This window comes from Nesoenas mayeri (genome assembly GCF_963082525.1).
Source record: "Nesoenas mayeri genome assembly, chromosome: 1".
NCBI classification, from domain to species: Eukaryota; Metazoa; Chordata; class Aves; order Columbiformes; family Columbidae; genus Nesoenas; species Nesoenas mayeri.
The window spans coordinates 198,565,365-198,582,261 of record NC_137541.1 but is presented as its reverse complement, the minus strand read 5'-3'; the positions used below and the strand labels follow the sequence as shown (position 1 = coordinate 198,582,261).

The 16,897-nt window shown below is 38.6% G+C and overlaps 1 protein-coding gene across 4 annotated transcripts in view; it reads left to right on the top strand.

Annotated features, from left to right (window-relative positions):
• The window catches only part of YAP1 (Yes1 associated transcriptional regulator), a gene marked incomplete at both ends in the record, with an annotated part of 85,875 nt that overhangs the window by 41,933 nt on the left and 27,045 nt on the right, over nt 1–16,897 (top strand). For 3 of the 4 annotated variants that reach the window (XM_080363815.1, XM_080363814.1, XM_080363813.1), the window contains 2 exons: nt 5,744–5,859; nt 13,784–13,897. In XM_080363815.1, the coding sequence (XP_080219941.1) occupies nt 5,744–5,859; nt 13,784–13,897 (230 nt within the window). The remainder of the gene's footprint in view (nt 1–5,743; nt 5,860–13,783; nt 13,898–16,897) is intronic. The other variant, XM_080363816.1, reaches the window with a different exon arrangement.

Sequence of the window (16,897 nt, the reverse complement as noted above, 5' to 3'; positions counted from 1 at the left end):
TTACTTTATTGAAAGGTGCTTATGTAGTTTTTTATGGCGATGCTTTATACTGAAGAACAACTTGTCTTTCTAAACTTTTGTGACTCTTTTTTTCAAATATACTATTATGAAGAATCATGTCCGAACATAAAGGGAAACGACAGGTGATTTATTCTGCCTTATTTGTATTCTTTTATGTGTAGATGAGATTTCTTCCAGTTTTTGTTGTTGCAGACATTTTATATAGTATGTTCATCTGGTACTGAAGCTTAAATTATCTGTTCACTATCTTTTGCTTCCTGATAGTACACTTATGTCACCCATTTAACAAAATAACCTGGTAATTGCTGACCTGCTTATGATGATAGTATCTCTTCTGAGAAGATTTTTCTTGTGAAAGGAAAGTTCTCACTACACGTGACACAGCAGATGTGCAGCATATATAAGGTCTCTTTATGCAGCAAATGTGCAGCATATATAAGGTGTCTTTATGCTAAAGGCGAAAAAAAGGAGGAAGAAAGCATCATGGTTTTTGTAATGGCTGAGAATTCTGTTCTATGAATGGAGTCCTCAGCATAACCTTGACAAGCTTACCTACCAACAGGGGCACTGCAGTTGCAATAAATGCTACAGAATATCAAAACTGAAGGGCTCCCAGCTAAGCCTTTCTCAAAGGATTTAAGTCACTTTGTGAGTGTCCTTTGTATGCCGATTTCTGCTATGGCTTTCAGTAATACAGTTCATGTCTTCAGTGCAGGAACGGGAGTACAAATGAGGAGGTGTATCACACCTTGTGCAAAGGCAGATCAGTTCTCTCCTTTTAGGAATGATGTAATTTTATTAATCCGTTAGCATCTGAAGCTTGTTTTCGATAAAAAGTTACAAATGCAATTTTTTTCTTTTTGCCTCTGGGTTTCCTGCTGCTTTTCCAATGTAGTTTAAAAAACAACCAACCACCCCCCCCGCCTCCAACAACAACAGCAACAACAACAACCACCAACCACAAACTACCAGCTCTTTAAAATTAGGTTAGAAATTGAATCTGACAAATCTTCTGGCATGTGATAGTGTTTAATGGCAATAAAGATTTCTTTCAGTTAGAAATTCCAGTTCTTAATAACTACAGAAGCGCTCTTTGAGTGCATAAAATGAGAACATTTTTATTTTCTTTAGAGTTGTTCTTGTCAATGTGTAAATAATTTGTATATGACTGTGAAACTTGGGGTGGGTGGGCAGAGGCATCTTGATTCTCTTCGTACTGCAGAGCACTTTGAAAGCACTTTTTGCTGGGGGGTGGTGTGGCTTGGGACAGTCACTCCTCTTGATACAAGAATTAATATAAGTTTGCTAAGAAATATTTAGCATGTTCAGGGTGTTTTAGCTTTGTTTTTCTAAGGCCTGTTACCATAGACCTTTATGGTACCTAATGGTACAGTCGAAGTTGATTTCCTTAGTTCATACAACATTTGTCTGATTCTACAAGGATTTACATCACCTAGACTTCAATGAACAATAATAGATAGTACCAGATAGCTAGATGTTGGATTCCAGAATTTATTCTTTGTAGTAAAATGTCTTATGTTCCTTGATTGTCCTGGAGATGGTGGTTTTAATTCCAAGACTGTTTACTCATTTTGTTCTATGCACACAATTCAGAACTGTGGTTCTTGTTCATGAGTAGGTGGAATTTAAGTTTCACTTAATAGTACTGTAATAAATATAATGACTGAGGTATGGGTTTCATTGATTTGATGTAATTTGCTATATTTTTTTGTTGAGGATGATAGTAGCACTTTATCATGATGTGCCCGAAGCCATGTAAAATAGAAGGTGTAAGGACTGGGGCAGTTGTCATGTAATGCAGCTACTATGGAAAAGTGCGGGGAAAGATATTGTAGTGTTGGTGTCAGAATTCCTGTGATGTCCACTTAGACCTTTCCTGCACCTCTGCTCAAAACAGGGTGAAAGATCTCTACCTGTGGAGAATGTCCTGTTTCCATACTTAAACTGATAATGAGAAATACATAGTGTTTATAGTAGGTTACTCTGGTGCACATGCTGCAGATATTGAAGAAAATAAGACCTATGTTCCTTCTTGTAGCACTAGGATTTATTTAACATTTCATCCGTGTGAGTGGAGGTTCGCCTGCTTTGTATTCTGTAAGCTGATGAGCATGATCTGGAAGTTGTGGCGAGGAACTGATCTGTTGTGACATGTTTTGGGTGATTTCTTAGTACATGGTGTTCCGAAACGCAGGACGCGGAGCAGGTGAGATCTGTGTAAGGGCTGTGGTTTGAGGGAGGCTGAAGAGAAAGGTGTTTAGGGAAATGAATATGTAGGTCAGGAGCACAGAGCTGAGGGAGGGGTGACAAAGAGCTTGTCTTACTGAGCTAGTAATCTAATCATACTGCTTCTGATTAGTATGATTTTAATGGCACCAGCCTGCTTACACTGAGAATTTTATTCTGTGGCTCTTTGTTCTAAGACGATGACTGGTTGGAGTTGAGTTGGTAAAGTAAGGAACATGCCGACTTCTCTCAAGCGATACTCAGCTGGGGAAAAGCTGGAAGCTGCTGCTGCCTAGAATAGCTCTTTATGTTAACAACTCCCTGTCAATGGGAGCCGTACTCTGCAGGGCAGGCTTAAGCGTTCTTGAGGAACCCATAGTGCTGTCCCTGTGCTCAGAACTGGAGGTGCTTTTAAAATTGCTTCTTCCACAGTCCATTCATCTATCCCGTATTCAGATAGGTTTGGAAAAGTTGCTGAATGTTGTTTCAGTGTGCTCCTACAGTTAACTGCAAACATGGTTCTGTAATGTGGTGAGGCAGCTTTTTTCCTGTTTCTTACTCTACATTCCAATAGCATATAAAAACAAATGCTAAAAAATATGTACCTTACGTAGATGTAAGTTCATAGTGCTACATGCATTTTTATAGGAGTTAAATAGAAATAAATAAATGTGTTATCATGGGTGCAGTTTTGTTTTCCCCGTTTCCACTGTTCCCAGAACTGAGTTGAGCAAATATAACAAATCAGAAATAGAGGGGAGGAGTAGCACATGTTGGTATTGTACTTTAAACACAGAGTCTGTGAAGCACTACTGCACAGTGTTTTTACATCTGTATTATCTTTACCTGCTTTTCTTGCTTTGCAAATTTGACTAGCAGCAAAGTGAAAAAAATTAGTTATCCAGTATGGAGATTTATGTGTAGTCCAGTATATATTATATAGGGCAGTCTTTACTATGTTGTGCCCTGTTTTGTAAATAAATAGGTTAAAAAGGAAATAAAGAAGTCTTGCTGCGTGTGGCATGTTTCTCAGTGGAGCTGAACACTGGAAAAGAGGTGAACCAAAGACACGGTGTGCTTAATAGTACCTGTGTTAAATGAGCTGTCTTGTGGAAACTAACGTGGCAGGGACACCATTTTAATTGACACTCTAGTAATGAGGGGTTTCCTGTACACAAGGGAAAACTGGTAGTAGTTGCCACATGTACACAAAGTACAGCTTTGTTTACTATTATATTTTTGTACAGATAACTTTCCTGCCTATTTTGTGACCCTGCTACAGCATGTCTGTAACTCTGTGACCTGGAACTGTTTGTGTGTGTGTTTAGAGAGGGTAAAATATATATAACTTAAAGCTTTTTAAAAAAGTCACTCTGATACCTTCTACCTTATGACACCACAGTCCCTTCAGTTATTAGAATGTGATACATAATTCTCCATAAGTAATTATCTTGGAGACTACTACCCCATTTTATGGTCTTCTCAATTTGCATCTATTCATTCTCACTTGTTTGAATGATGAGGTAGTTACAAAATTTAGTATTTTGGGGAAAATACCAACTTTTTGAACACCGAAGAACATGTCAAAATGTTTATTAATTCAGTGAAGCCCAGTTTTGTTAATTGGAGGGTTTCATTGGTAAGTTTCAAGACATAGCAATTAGTTGCTTACGGCAGAGAGAAAATACTATTCTGTTTTGTTTGTCCAGTTTGACCTATGATTAGGTCTTAATTTATGACCAGAGCTTTTGGATGTTGTGGTCATGCAAATACGTAAACAAAGTTAGGATTCATCTCTTCTAATGTCAATGTGTTTGACCTAGTTAATTTAGGTTCTCTTTTTCAAGGAGAAAATAGGCCTGATTCACCTTCAGTACGTTCCTTGAAATGATCAAATGAATTATATCCTAATGGTGTGGATTTAGGTCCCTTTCTTATTGATGGAGAGCAGGGTGACAAGGTCAGATGTCAGTGTCCACAAAGATGCTGATCTTGAGGTGACCCAATCTGTATTATTTATGCCTTTAGAATGTCTGAAATAACACAGTACCAGCTCCTAAACTCAAATATACTTAAACAAACAAAACCCAACAAAAACAACAAAATAAGCTGTGAATTAGGAACAATTGCTGCACAATTATTATTTAATCCTAATAAAAAGATGGAAAACTTATAGTGTGGTTGATATTTCAGTACAGATACATGTTGATCCAACAAGATACATAAAAAACACAATGTAAGACATGGATACAAAGCAGAGGCATGAGTTGGAGTTCATAGTTTTGAACAGAGATCACCAGAAGAATTTATATTGCAGCTTTAAATGTGATTCTGCTGAAGTAAATGAAAATGGGCATTCCATGTAATCTAGAAAAAAGTAACCTTTTAAGGATTATTAATATAAGGAAAGAAAGGTACCAAGTTAGCGATGTGTTGGATTCTAATTGATAACAATACTATTTGAACATGAGCTTTAATTGTTACCACTTCTAAGTGAATCAATAACAAGCTTTGTTGTCAAAGTTCAGTGTGTATTATTAGTCTTATTTTTGTCCGCAAGTACTACTTGGAGCAGTGTTGCTTAATGGCATCAAGATACAGTTGGTGCTTGCTATGATTAGCTTGCATTTGTTATTCATTAGCAAAGCATGCTAATCACATACTCAGAAGGTGAAGTAATCATTCGTTGCACTTTTGTATTTTCAGTGAATTGAAAACTTTTGTGAATGACAGTGCTGCTTGTACTTTCCAGTTTTTTCAAGACTGATAAATCTAAGCTCCTGAAGTTTTGTAGTTCGGCTCTGCAGAGGGCTGGTGGAGCTACTTGACAGTCCAGCTGCTCTCAGCTTTTCACATGAAGTTGAGAGGCAGCTGCACATCACTGATATTACCGCTCTAGTGACTGGTTACTTAAATTACCATGGAGAGAAGACGGTTCAGTTGTCAGTGGTGAGGGGAGCAGTCCATGAAATAATGTGAGGATGTGGTCTGTGTACAGACAGTTCGGGAAGACTAACGATTACTCACCAGCCAGTTCATCACAACTCCAAGGCACTGAATATGAACTCACCATACCAAGTTACCGGACTGTGCTTGAGATTCCAGACATAACTGGCTTGGCTTGAAAGACTCTGGCATTTTTAAATGTGACTTCAAGTAACTAATCAGCTAGCAAAGGAAGAGAAAATTTTGTTTATAGTTATGGTCTAGATTACGATATTCATGTTGAGCCTTATCTCACCATTGCTCCAGCTCTAATTGCTACAGCTGTTTGTTGGGAAAGTGGTGGTGGCCAGAGGAAAGGTTTGATAATCTGGCATACCCTGATGCTTGGAAAGGATCCAAACAGCTCTTGCTTGGTTTTGAATGTGGCTGTTGTTGTCAGGCTTAACCTTTTGTTGTTGAAACTTTCTGTGCTAGCCGGTCATTGTTGTGAATACATGGTTGTCCTAACTCTTGCTTTGTTTTGTCTTAGTCACATTGATCAAACGACAACATGGCAAGACCCTAGGAAGGCCATGCTTTCCCAGATGAATGTTACAGCTCCCACCAGTCCTTCTGTGCAGCAGAACATTATGAACTCGGCATCAGGTAAGCAAAATTTGTATTTACGAAAATAAGTCATACCAATGAAGATAACCACAAGATATTTTAACTGGGGAGAGGGAGTCCAAATCTCACAATTGTCCTTCTAGTTACCTTGATGTAAACAGGACAGCAATAAAGTGTGTTTGTTCTTGCTGTAGAATCTGCTGTGTGCTTTCAGAGCTCTGTTGTCCTGGTGGTGCAGAGAGCAAGCAGCTGAACGCGGTGCCACGCTAGTCTGCTGCGCTCTTCCCTGTGCTTTATCACCTTCTGTCTGTCGCTGAGGTTCATGTTTTATTTATTTTGTCACAGTCTGATTGTATTTTGTCTATGTCTGCTGTTCCTGTATTTCACAGAGGTTAGTCTCTGATGCTGCTTTTTGTTGTCCGTTTAGACAACTTTGTTTTATGCTGCAATTCATGCTGTAGACAATACAAGAGATTAGCAGGCATGACCAAACTGTGCTGTTCATGACTCAGTATTAGAGGGAAAGCTAATAAAACTTTTTTGCTAGCTAGGCCACGATGTTGGATTATTCTGAAACAAATGAGAGTCCTGTTCAAGTAGCCATGATTCAAATCAATTAAGGTCTCGGTCTGCGATGTGAAAATACAATATAGTTTTTTTCTGAAAAGATATCCCCAGAAACCTGCAGCAATAGAGATGACATTTTCTTGCAGAGACTCTTCTGAAGAAAAGGGAATAGGAGAAAGGAAAGAGTTCCCTTGGTCTAGCTTGCCTTTTGGTTTGTCTTGTGCTAAAACTAGGTGCTTATTGTTTGAATGTTGACATAAATTCTGTGCTTTAAGTTAACTCCTCAAACTTTCAGTTGTACCAAGAATTAACAGGAAGAATTATTGACAGTGAAGTAGGTTTCATTTTGTGTACTGGGAAAGAAATGAAGGGTTGTTAGCCAAAAATAAATTGGTTAGCTCTAAGGGGTAAAAATCTAAAAGAGAAGCTAGCAATCAGTGTACAAGGATTATTTTTAAAAGAAAATCAAGTATTTGCATGTAATTCACTGATGTGTGTGAGCAAGTTATCCCGCATAAATATTGTTACTCATGCAATAGAGTTGAGATTTTAAGTGGGTTGTCTTGCATCTTGAGAAAGCACTTGTTTGAATACAAATTCATCGAACATTTAATTTTACCGATGAAATTTCACCCCAGTGCTCTGAATTTGATAAAGTACATGAAGAAATCTGAACTCCTGTGGATGCTGAGTTATGTGTTTGTGGCATTGCTTTTTTAAAGCTTAAATCAGTTGAGGTAATATGACTTGGAACTGGCTCTTTGGGTGCACCTGCTTGCCCTTAATTCAATTGCGTTTAACAAAAGTCTGGTTTTAATTAAATAATACTGACCCTACATTTATTGGATGTGATTCTGTTTCCGATACCTGATTTGGCAAATCTTTTATGTATTAACTTTAAATTATTAATGTATGTTTGTTTTTACTGAAGTCTCTTCTATCTGGTTCTGTTACTTGTTACTACTGAGTTCATGGGAACTTCTGCTTCCTTGGTGGCCTTGTAAAGAATCTTTGAGAGAAATGGAAAAATCAATTATGTACCACTTCAGCACAGTGGAACTCAAATCATGATTGGTAGTGTCTTAAATATAAGACTACTTCATGTTCTAATTTGGATATTCATCCTCAAGAACAGTGAAATAAAGTTGAGATCTTTAAGACAAGTTTGCTGTCATGAACTATTGCTGGCGATTAAACACGTCCAAGTGCTTTGGGAGCCTTTCATGAAAGATACTGGGAAAAGCCAAGTGTAAGTATTGTGACAGCTGGAGGTCACTGACTTGAAAAAAAGCCATCTGAAATTCCACAAGGGAGAATGTTTTCCTTTCTGTACAGTGCATCCTTGTATAGTGCTCATTAATTCTAGCCCTTAATCAGAAGTTAGTGTCCAACTTTTAGTTTATTTAATTACAGTCTGCCATAGGACCTTGAGAATGAAGTTTTGTGGTAAAATGTAAGAGAAGATTTTTAGGACCTGTGTTGAAAGCCATTAGAAGCTTTAGCTGTTTGGCCAGAGTTAGAATTCTAGCCATTAGCTTGAAGTGGAAACAGGAAAACAAAGCAAAAAGGGAGACAGAGAACAGAAAGCTGCTGTCGGCATATTGAAGGTAAACCTGTTGTCTTTTCTGTGTAGATAGACTAAGTAAAACCCAGGAAAACGGGAAGAAAGCAAAACTAGAGGGTGTGGTAATGGTGAAGGCAAATCAAAAGATTATTTAAAAGAAAAACAGAGAGGATGTAATTTAGTATGAGGTTGAGATTTTTAGGTGTTTTTGCTTAAGAAAACCCACCTCTTGAAGCAGCTATGCCTGGATGAAGATCCAGGTATCTTGCTGCAAGTTACGTTTCTTAAAGGAAATTAATAGGCATCTGAACCAGCTTCTTCTGTTCCTAGGATGATTTAGGGAATGAACTCTTTCGAGTGTTGGTTGGTGTAACTCCTTTACAGGAAGGCATTAGAATGTGAAAAGTGAGGAATTTCTATCGCCCCACTTGTGTTGGTTCTTTGAGTCTCGCTCAGCCTTGCTGAACTTAGCTTGCTGCATGTAATCAACTAAAGTAGTTTGGGTCATATGTGTACAGAGAGACACAGATGGCATTTGTTGGTTAATCCTCTGTGAAGCAGGATTGCATCTTCACATCAATAATGGAAAGGAAATAGCCTGTTATTTCTAAATATGCAACATATATAAAAATCAATTTTGACTGTTCTGATTGTGTGTGTGTTTCTAACTATTTTTCTCTAAAGGTGTTACAGGAAAAACTATGTTCTTCTGTCTTGCTTTAAAAAAAAAAATATAAGGTAGTAATAAAGAGTATGTTGTTCTTCTGAGGAGCCTGTCCTATACATTTCTTACTTGGGTAAAGTTATAAACTTGAAAGTAGACAATGTCTGGTTTTTATACAGTTACAGTTGATATAACAGATGGGGGAATAATTGTATTTATATACTTCTATTCCTGAACCACGCTTGACAGCTCTGCTTACTTTAACTCTTCTGCTTGCAAATAGATATAAGATAATTCACTCTGGAGCAGATGACCTGTCTGTGTCTTCTTTCGTGTTCCCTCTTAAATTGAAGTTTTGAATAGAGCTTCCTGGTTAAAGTTTGTAGACCTAATATTAATTCTGTTGCCTCTTAGGGTAAGGCTGTAGTGCCATGTTAAAGGTTGGTAGGAAAATGGACACTTGAATTCCTAACCGTTGAGGTTTTTTTCCCCCTTGGGGAGTGGGGGAAAAGGGAGGAATATGCCAATAACTAAAACAACTTCTAGCTCTTCTGTTAGATTCTTGGTCACTTCAGTTGCAGATTTCTATGTAACCAGTCATACTATAAATCCTTCTTTGCATACAGTCAACACTACATATGATCTATTAGGAAACTCGAGTTTCTAAGTATCAGCATGACAGTGGTGCTTATTTCTTGCTTCATCGGCGTAAATTGCCCCCTTTTTAATAGTAACTCTTTGGAAGTTTTATGAATTCAACATAATAAAGGTGGACTCTTGCTCTCTGCAGCTACCTGAAAGGAGGCTGTAGCATGGAGTGTGTTGGTCTCTTCTCACAAGTAACAAATGACAGGATGAGAGGAAATGGTCTCAAGTTGCTCCAGGGAAGGTTTAAATAGGATATTAGGAAAAATTTCTTCTTGGAAAGGGTTGTGAAGCATTGGGACTGCCCAGGGAAGTGGTGGAGTCACCAGCTCTGGACTTGTTTAAAAGATGCACAGACAAGGATCTTAAGGATGTGTTTTAGTGCCAGAGTTGGGTTAATGGTTAGACTCGATGATTTTGAAGTTCTCTTCCAACCACAATGATTCTGTGATTCTATTCTATGGCTTTGGGTAAATTTTGTAGACTTTGATACTATTTTAAAAATTTTAGAATCACAGTGACAGTGATTGAAGGGAAAAATTTCATCTTTCCCAGAGAAAGATCAGGAAGGTGCTTAAAGATGAGTGTTTGCATTATGTGAAGGTGATTCCTGCTGTTGAAAATAGGTGGTCCAGTTCCTAGGTTGTCCATGTATATTCTTTCAATATCTAGATACAGATGCCCTCCAGTATCCATTAACTCTGTGATAAAATACAGCTGTATTTAGATTTGTTTCACAATTACATATTAGAAACTGCAGGGACTTGCAAGATTTACTTTGTATCCCAGCATAGCTTGAATCTGTACTATTTTTTTGCTCTTGTTCCTCTTTCTGTTGCTTTCTAGCTGCCAACAGTGAGCTCTGCTTTGCATTCAAGACTCTGCATTTGATGGCAAAAATGATATATCGAGAAGTAAAAACTCAAAAAAATGGAGGCATGCACCAAATAGAGACACGCACACAGACTTTTAAATTACACGTATTTATGTTGAGTTACGGCGTTATATAAATATTTAGTTACAGAGGTAGGCCTTATGAGTAGTTCTGTAAGGAAGGCTTACATTTGGGAATTGGAATCTAATTTTGTGATAACCTTGCCTTTAAAAGTACCACAGTAAATGATGAGTTCCCTAGAAGGGTTGTTTTTCCCTGTGTCGATAATTTCATAGAATTGTGAGCTTGTGGTTGTGATTGTGTTCAGTCAACTAGGAGGCATCAAACAGAACTAGTAGGAGACCAGGTCAAAGGGATATTGTTGATACTAAATGTTTACAAAGGTTTCAAGGGGAGACTGTAAAAGTACTTGAAAGAGAGATCCTTTGGCACCCAATAAGTAGAGAGAATCTGGCTCAAGAGGTGGCACCTGAGGTACTTGGAGGCCAACTGACTATTCATAGCCACCATACTTCTTGGGTCTATGTGTGTATTCAGTGCTTTATTTAAAAGTTTATAGAGTGTGACAGTCACTAAACAGACTGCTTTCAGCAATAAGATCTGTCCATCACCCCCAGCCAGGTGCTTGGGCTAAATGGACTTTTGGTTGGACCCAGCATGGCTGTTTTTGTACAGCATGGGCTGCAGTAACTAAAAAAATTTTAGTGAGAAGGTCTGAAGAGCAGCAACATAAATTAAGTCACTTAAAAACATAAGCTAATGTCAGGAATTCTTTTCCTGTTGAGCCTTTTTGGGGAAAAAAGACATGTAATTGCACAGAAATTTTCCTAGATGCTCTGAGTGAATATGTCTGCTATTCTTCACCATGGTTTTCCATTTTTACTCCATTACCTGTAACACAGAGTTTGTTGGACAGCCAGTTACAAAATCAGACTTGAGAGACTTCTGGTTTCACAACTGCTCACAAAACCAGATAGGAATTACAGAAAGCAGTACTAATCGGTTTTTGAGCTACCATTTCAACACATAGATGAGACAGCAGAAACACAAGAACACTTTTCTGGTCAGGGAAGAAAGCAACGTCATGATTAACGCCAAAAGTTTCTAGAGAGAAGAGTTTTGTTTCTGCAGCCATTGATGGCACTTGGCAAGGAAGACTTGTTACTGTGATAGCCAGGTAAGCAGACAGACCTTTTCCGTCCTGTCCACAGCTGTGCGTTTCAATTAGAAAGAGAACCTTGCCCAGCTTTGTCTCTAGTAAGCTAGTACTCATCAGATCACTGAATCTAATAAGCATGTTCTTCTACCAGGTAGGTGGACGGCTCAGCTCCTGGCATCCTGCTTCAAAGGCTCTTTTTCTTATTTACTACACAAGAACATGCTGGACCGGTATACACTTTACTGAATGTTCAGCAGGACTGTCACCCCAAGGCTAGTTCTGTTTTTCCTAGAGCCAGCTGGGTTTTTGGGCTTTGGAGTTCAAAAGAGAATTTCTTGCTGAGTTTGGTCTCTGAGGGCTGTGTGGCTCAGGACCCTGAGGAGAACAGTAGCGGAAGTCTGCCCACACAGCCAGGGTGTGGGCTGAGCAGCCAAGGAACATTCTTGGCTCTTCGTTGACTTCTACACTTGGGTGATGTGGGGCATGTCAATGTGCTCCTGTGTCCCAGTTTTATAAAACAGCATCTCACTGATCAGCTGGCTGGTCTTTAAATATGGTAACAAAGTACAGGGTTCTGTGCACTTGAGCTTTCACTTCAGCATCAAAGTCCTGTTACACTGTGAATATGTTAGCGTTTATGAATGTTTTGCAGTGCTGTTGCTCTTTCTTGCCTGTTCTGTTTGCTAGCCTCTGATAAAAGCTCAGGTACTTTTCTTACTTATATTCAGCATTTACAGCTTGTGAGTGTTAATGTTGGGAAGGAAATGTCAAATGGTTGTATCACTGTTTTTCCTCCTGTGAAAACCTGTATCTTTAATGGTGGAGTAGTGAGGTTGCTAGAAAAAGGCATAGCTTTTGGAGTCAAAATGAAAGAGTTTAAACTAGAAATGTAGTTTGCAGGGGATCTTCATAGACCTCAGCAAGAAATTTTTGTCCTGGTTGTGCCTTGGGATATTAGTGGAATGCAATCGAACGGTTATTTTACTCTTTTTGACATTGCTCCAAGAAAATCTTCTGAGATGAAGGAAACAAATCTGTCCTTCCCTCTCCAGCTTCAGACAACAAATTCTTCAACGGGAGCGTGACTTTAGGACAAAATGACAGGCAAAGAGCTAAGGTAGTTGGAACACAGATACAGTAGGTACTTCAGACATTTATCAGATACACACACATTTTCAGGGGTATATCTGAATCTCATGTGAAATGATGATGTTTACACATACTTACATATGATGTATCTTACATAATACAGAATGATCTGTTAGTCCAGCTCTAACAGCCAGATGGCTTTTGCTAGTGTATTACTGTATTATGCTGAGGAAGAGTGGAAGAAAAGGTTGAAATTTGATGGCTTCCTGCAGCAGGGCTTGCTCTAATTTCTTTTACATTCTTAACATTTGTAGTGGATCTTTTGCCATATCATCTTAGGATTTTATTTAGATGTAAAGAAATACAAGTAAGATCTTCCTGAATCTAATTGAGACATCTTTAAAAGTCCATGCCTACGTGAGTATAAGAATTTTAAAAGGTACATTTGTAAAGCATCTGCCAGGTAAGATCAGATGAATTTAACTTTAAGTATAGTTTTCTGTGTAAGCAAAATACAGATGAACGTACATGATCCTATAGGGATGGGAATGAGTGGTTTATGAACTGTATAGTGACAAAAGGTGGTTTTCTTGAAAGCCACTGTTTGGAACATGAGGGAAACACACCTCAAGACTTTGTGTTCAGACACTGGCTCTGGAGTCCAGAACACCATCACCTCCCTCCCTTTTACTGTTCCCTGAGTACTGGTGTCCCCGCCTGTGCCCCCCGCTCGCAGGGCTGCGGCGCTGCTGCTGTGGCACCGTGTCTGTGTCTGCTCCTGGTGTGCTCTTACCTTTGCTTTTTCGTTGCTTGTTCGCCTCCTGTTCTTCAGGTCTGCGTTTTTGCTTGCTTAAGCCTTTAATGCTTTCACAGAAAGTTACGGTATGAGATAAATGGAAAATCAGTTTTGTCGCTTGTTGAATTGTTTGTGAAAGGCAAAGGAGTGTTTCAGTACCTTGTGTTACCTGATTGCTGCTGCTGGGCCTTAATCACCAGATGAACTTGCCTGTGAAAGGTAGAATATCTCTGCTTTCATTCTTTTTCCTGGTGCTCATGCTGGTGTCATTCTGGCAGGCTTGACTTATTGCTGGTTTCGTACTATAGCGCTATAGCAAAAGAAAGCGTCAAAAGCCTATGAAAGGATGCAAAGAAGTTATAAAATTAAACTCCAAATCCTGAAGCAAAATTATAGAAGTGCTTTCTGTTCTTTGATTTCCCACCCACCACTTCTTTGCCCTTATCCCAGAAATGTCAGACATGAGCTTGAAACTCTTCTGTTTCATGTACTGTTATATATGTAAAATGTTGGAATTTTTTTTAGATCAATTTCAGCTGGAGCAAACAAGAGCCCGCCATCAACTCCTTCCTTCTATATTGCAGGCCCACTCCCCGATGGATGGGAACAAGCTATGACCCAGGATGGAGAAATTTACTACATAAACCATAAGAACAAGACCACATCTTGGCTAGACCCAAGGCTTGACCCACGCTTTGGTAAAAGTTCATCTCGCTTCAGAATTTTTAATCCGCTTCAGTTCAATCAGCTTTAATTTTGCAGGCATATTTTGAACACTTTATTTAGTACAATTAAAATATATTTTAATTTGAATTATAGAGACCTTATTTAAATAATTATTTAAAGGATTAGCATATGTCCTGTAGAAGTGTTTGCCACTGAAGTTTCTAATGCGAGGGGTTGGGATTCTGCCATGTGATCCATACAGTTCCAAAAATTGATGGCGTTCAGAAATCTAGAGACAGTTTCAGCCAAGCTCACTCTTCCCTTTAAAATTGCAAAACTTTACAACAGAAGAATCTTTAAATTCCCAAACAAATATTTACTTTCCTTCACACTTTCCTAAAGAAGGCATTGTCAGATGATAATTAATGCTGCTTAAATACACTTGAAACCTATACCAGCTTATAATTCCAGCTTGTCACAGTGATGATCATGACAAAACTGTATGTTCTAAACGATATGGAGAGAAAGTATTAGCTTTATTGTTTCTATTTTAATAATCTATCTGTGGGGTAAAGACTATGTAATATTGGAAACAGAAATAGTAACTTAAATCAGTGATCACAAGATCTAATGTAAAAATGTAACAAAATAGAACTGTATCTCGTGTTTTGTAGTGGTTTTGAGCTATATGAAAAGCAGAACTGCAAACATTGCGATAAAATATTGGCACTGGTGACTATGAATAGCAATAGCATATAATATTAAGAGACTCCAAACTAGTTTTAGATTGTCCAAGTGATTGTTCTCATGTATTTAAGGTGACATTACAACTTCAGTTTCTGTATAAAGCCATGACCCGTGTGTGAAAGCTTTATTAGCTGTATTAATTTGCCCTTGATTTGTTTTCCCAATAACTTGCTATTTTCAGCTCCTTTGGATTTCAGTTATTTTTCCAGAGCCATGGAAAAAACAGTAGAAGTGAAAAAAAAAAAAGAGAAGAGATCATTGTGGTTTTCAGGCTTTAGTTTTGGACTTGGTGCAACTAAATGAAAACAGTGTGCAGATCACTGAGTAGGTCAGGCTGAGGGGATACAAAGCCTTTGAAGCTTTACAGGGGTTGACCTAACAACAACTGTGGGCCCCTTTTGGGAGAGGCATTAACTCCATGAATGCCATGTAAACACAGAGCTGCGGAACTCAACAGCCGCTTACTCTGTTTTGTTTTTCCGAAATGGCTGTTAGAAATTTCGGCATTTTTGTTTTGTAGGCTTGAGTGCCTACTTAAAACATCTCTTTGCTCTTACGCAGAACACCAGGTTGTCACACTTTGTTTATAAACCGCTCACCAGTTTGTAGACAGGTCGAACCACTGTGCGGCTTGAGCCCAAAGGTGGGGCGTATATTGAAGGTTGTCAGCCCTGGCAGATGTCCATGCTGGCTTTAGCACCAGCCAGAGCTGCAGACCTGTTTGCCTGTTGCAAGAGGAGTGTGGGGGTAATTTGCAACCTCACAATTACTTAATATGTGAATAAGGCTGAAAAGGAAGCAGTCATTTGGAAAAACAGTGTTGCCTTTTGCAGTTAAAAGGGGCAGGTCAATTATATTTACTGAAGTAATCTTTCAGGGTATGTATTTTTCTTTTCTTCGTATTACTTTATAGTTTCCAATGATGAGCTGGAATTAAAAAGTTGTGGAAATGACAGAGGTTATGAGTGAGATGAATCTTTTTTCTCAGAACTGTTGTACTCCTGTAACTGATATGGTCTAACTGTAAGGGCAAAAGCTACGTGCCCTGTGCATACTGAAGCTTCATCGATTGTTAAAGCTGTGCATTTAAACTGAAAGAAGTTAGAAATGTCAAAAAGGCTGCATAAGGGTTTCTTGCTGCATAGCTTCCCTTTTTGGGCCCACTGCGTATGTGTATCCCAGACAGGCTTGAGTCCATGCCAAGGCTCTTTATTTTGTGGTTGGACTTTTAATCTGTTCCAGACCTTTTCAGTCAAAGAGCTCAAGTGTAACTGAAAGGGGCAGGAAAGGAAAAAAAAAGAGGCATGTGGACTCTTCTGATCTAGAGTGACGGCAAATAGAGACAAGCTGCTAGCTGCTGTGGAGCTTGACGGAGTTTTCCTTGAAATCTTAAATTGTGCGCGTTGTATTGTGGTTTATGTTTTCATCATTTGAGCCAAGAAAATACAGAATCTTATTCCTGTTGCTTTCTCACTTGCGACCTCCTTAAGTCACTCCAGGAAAGAAGAAAATCTGTTTGACAGAGCTAAATTACTGAGTCTTGCATTTATTTATCATGTGGAGATCCTCAACAAATATGTGCTGTGCCCCTAAATAGCATGTGAATGACTCAGAAGTTTACCTTTCAGTGCTTAATATAGGCTGAAAATCCTGTTGGTTTGGGGGTTTTATTTTGTGGTTCTCCCTCCACCCTGAGGATCACCATATGCTTTTCTATCACTGTGTTTTAATAAAAGGGCTTGGTTTTCACTGTCTTTCGACTGCTAACACTTTCACAAGCAATGCTATGTGAATTCATCTTTTGATTATTACGGTGATACTAATATTGCTTGAAAATGAAGGAGAAATTAATTTCTGCCTTGATAGTGCCACTTCCACCAATCTGAAGAGCCATTGAAACGGTTGAATGGTATGTGCAAACATACTCTTCTGTTCCAGTGTTCAGAAACAGAAGGTTTGAAGGGTCTTTGTCATTATTGCTTCTGACTTCCCAGCTTCCAGGGAGACAGCCCTTAAGTCTCTGTCTGTTCCTCATCATATGGAAGCTTTGCACTCATCTTTATTTTCTCTAGTAGGTGTGCATATACCTTGGTTTGGTTTTTTGTCTGTAAATAGTGCTGGGAATTTTCCATGAGTGTGGCTAGAAAAGAAAGAGGAAGGAAGATCAGTTTGAAGAAATTGTTTTAGGCGGCACGCCTACTGACTGACCTGGTAACGGGAATTTGGGTATTGCATTCTTGCTTTTCAACAAAAAAATAAAAGGAGGCTTTTAATATGGATTCTTT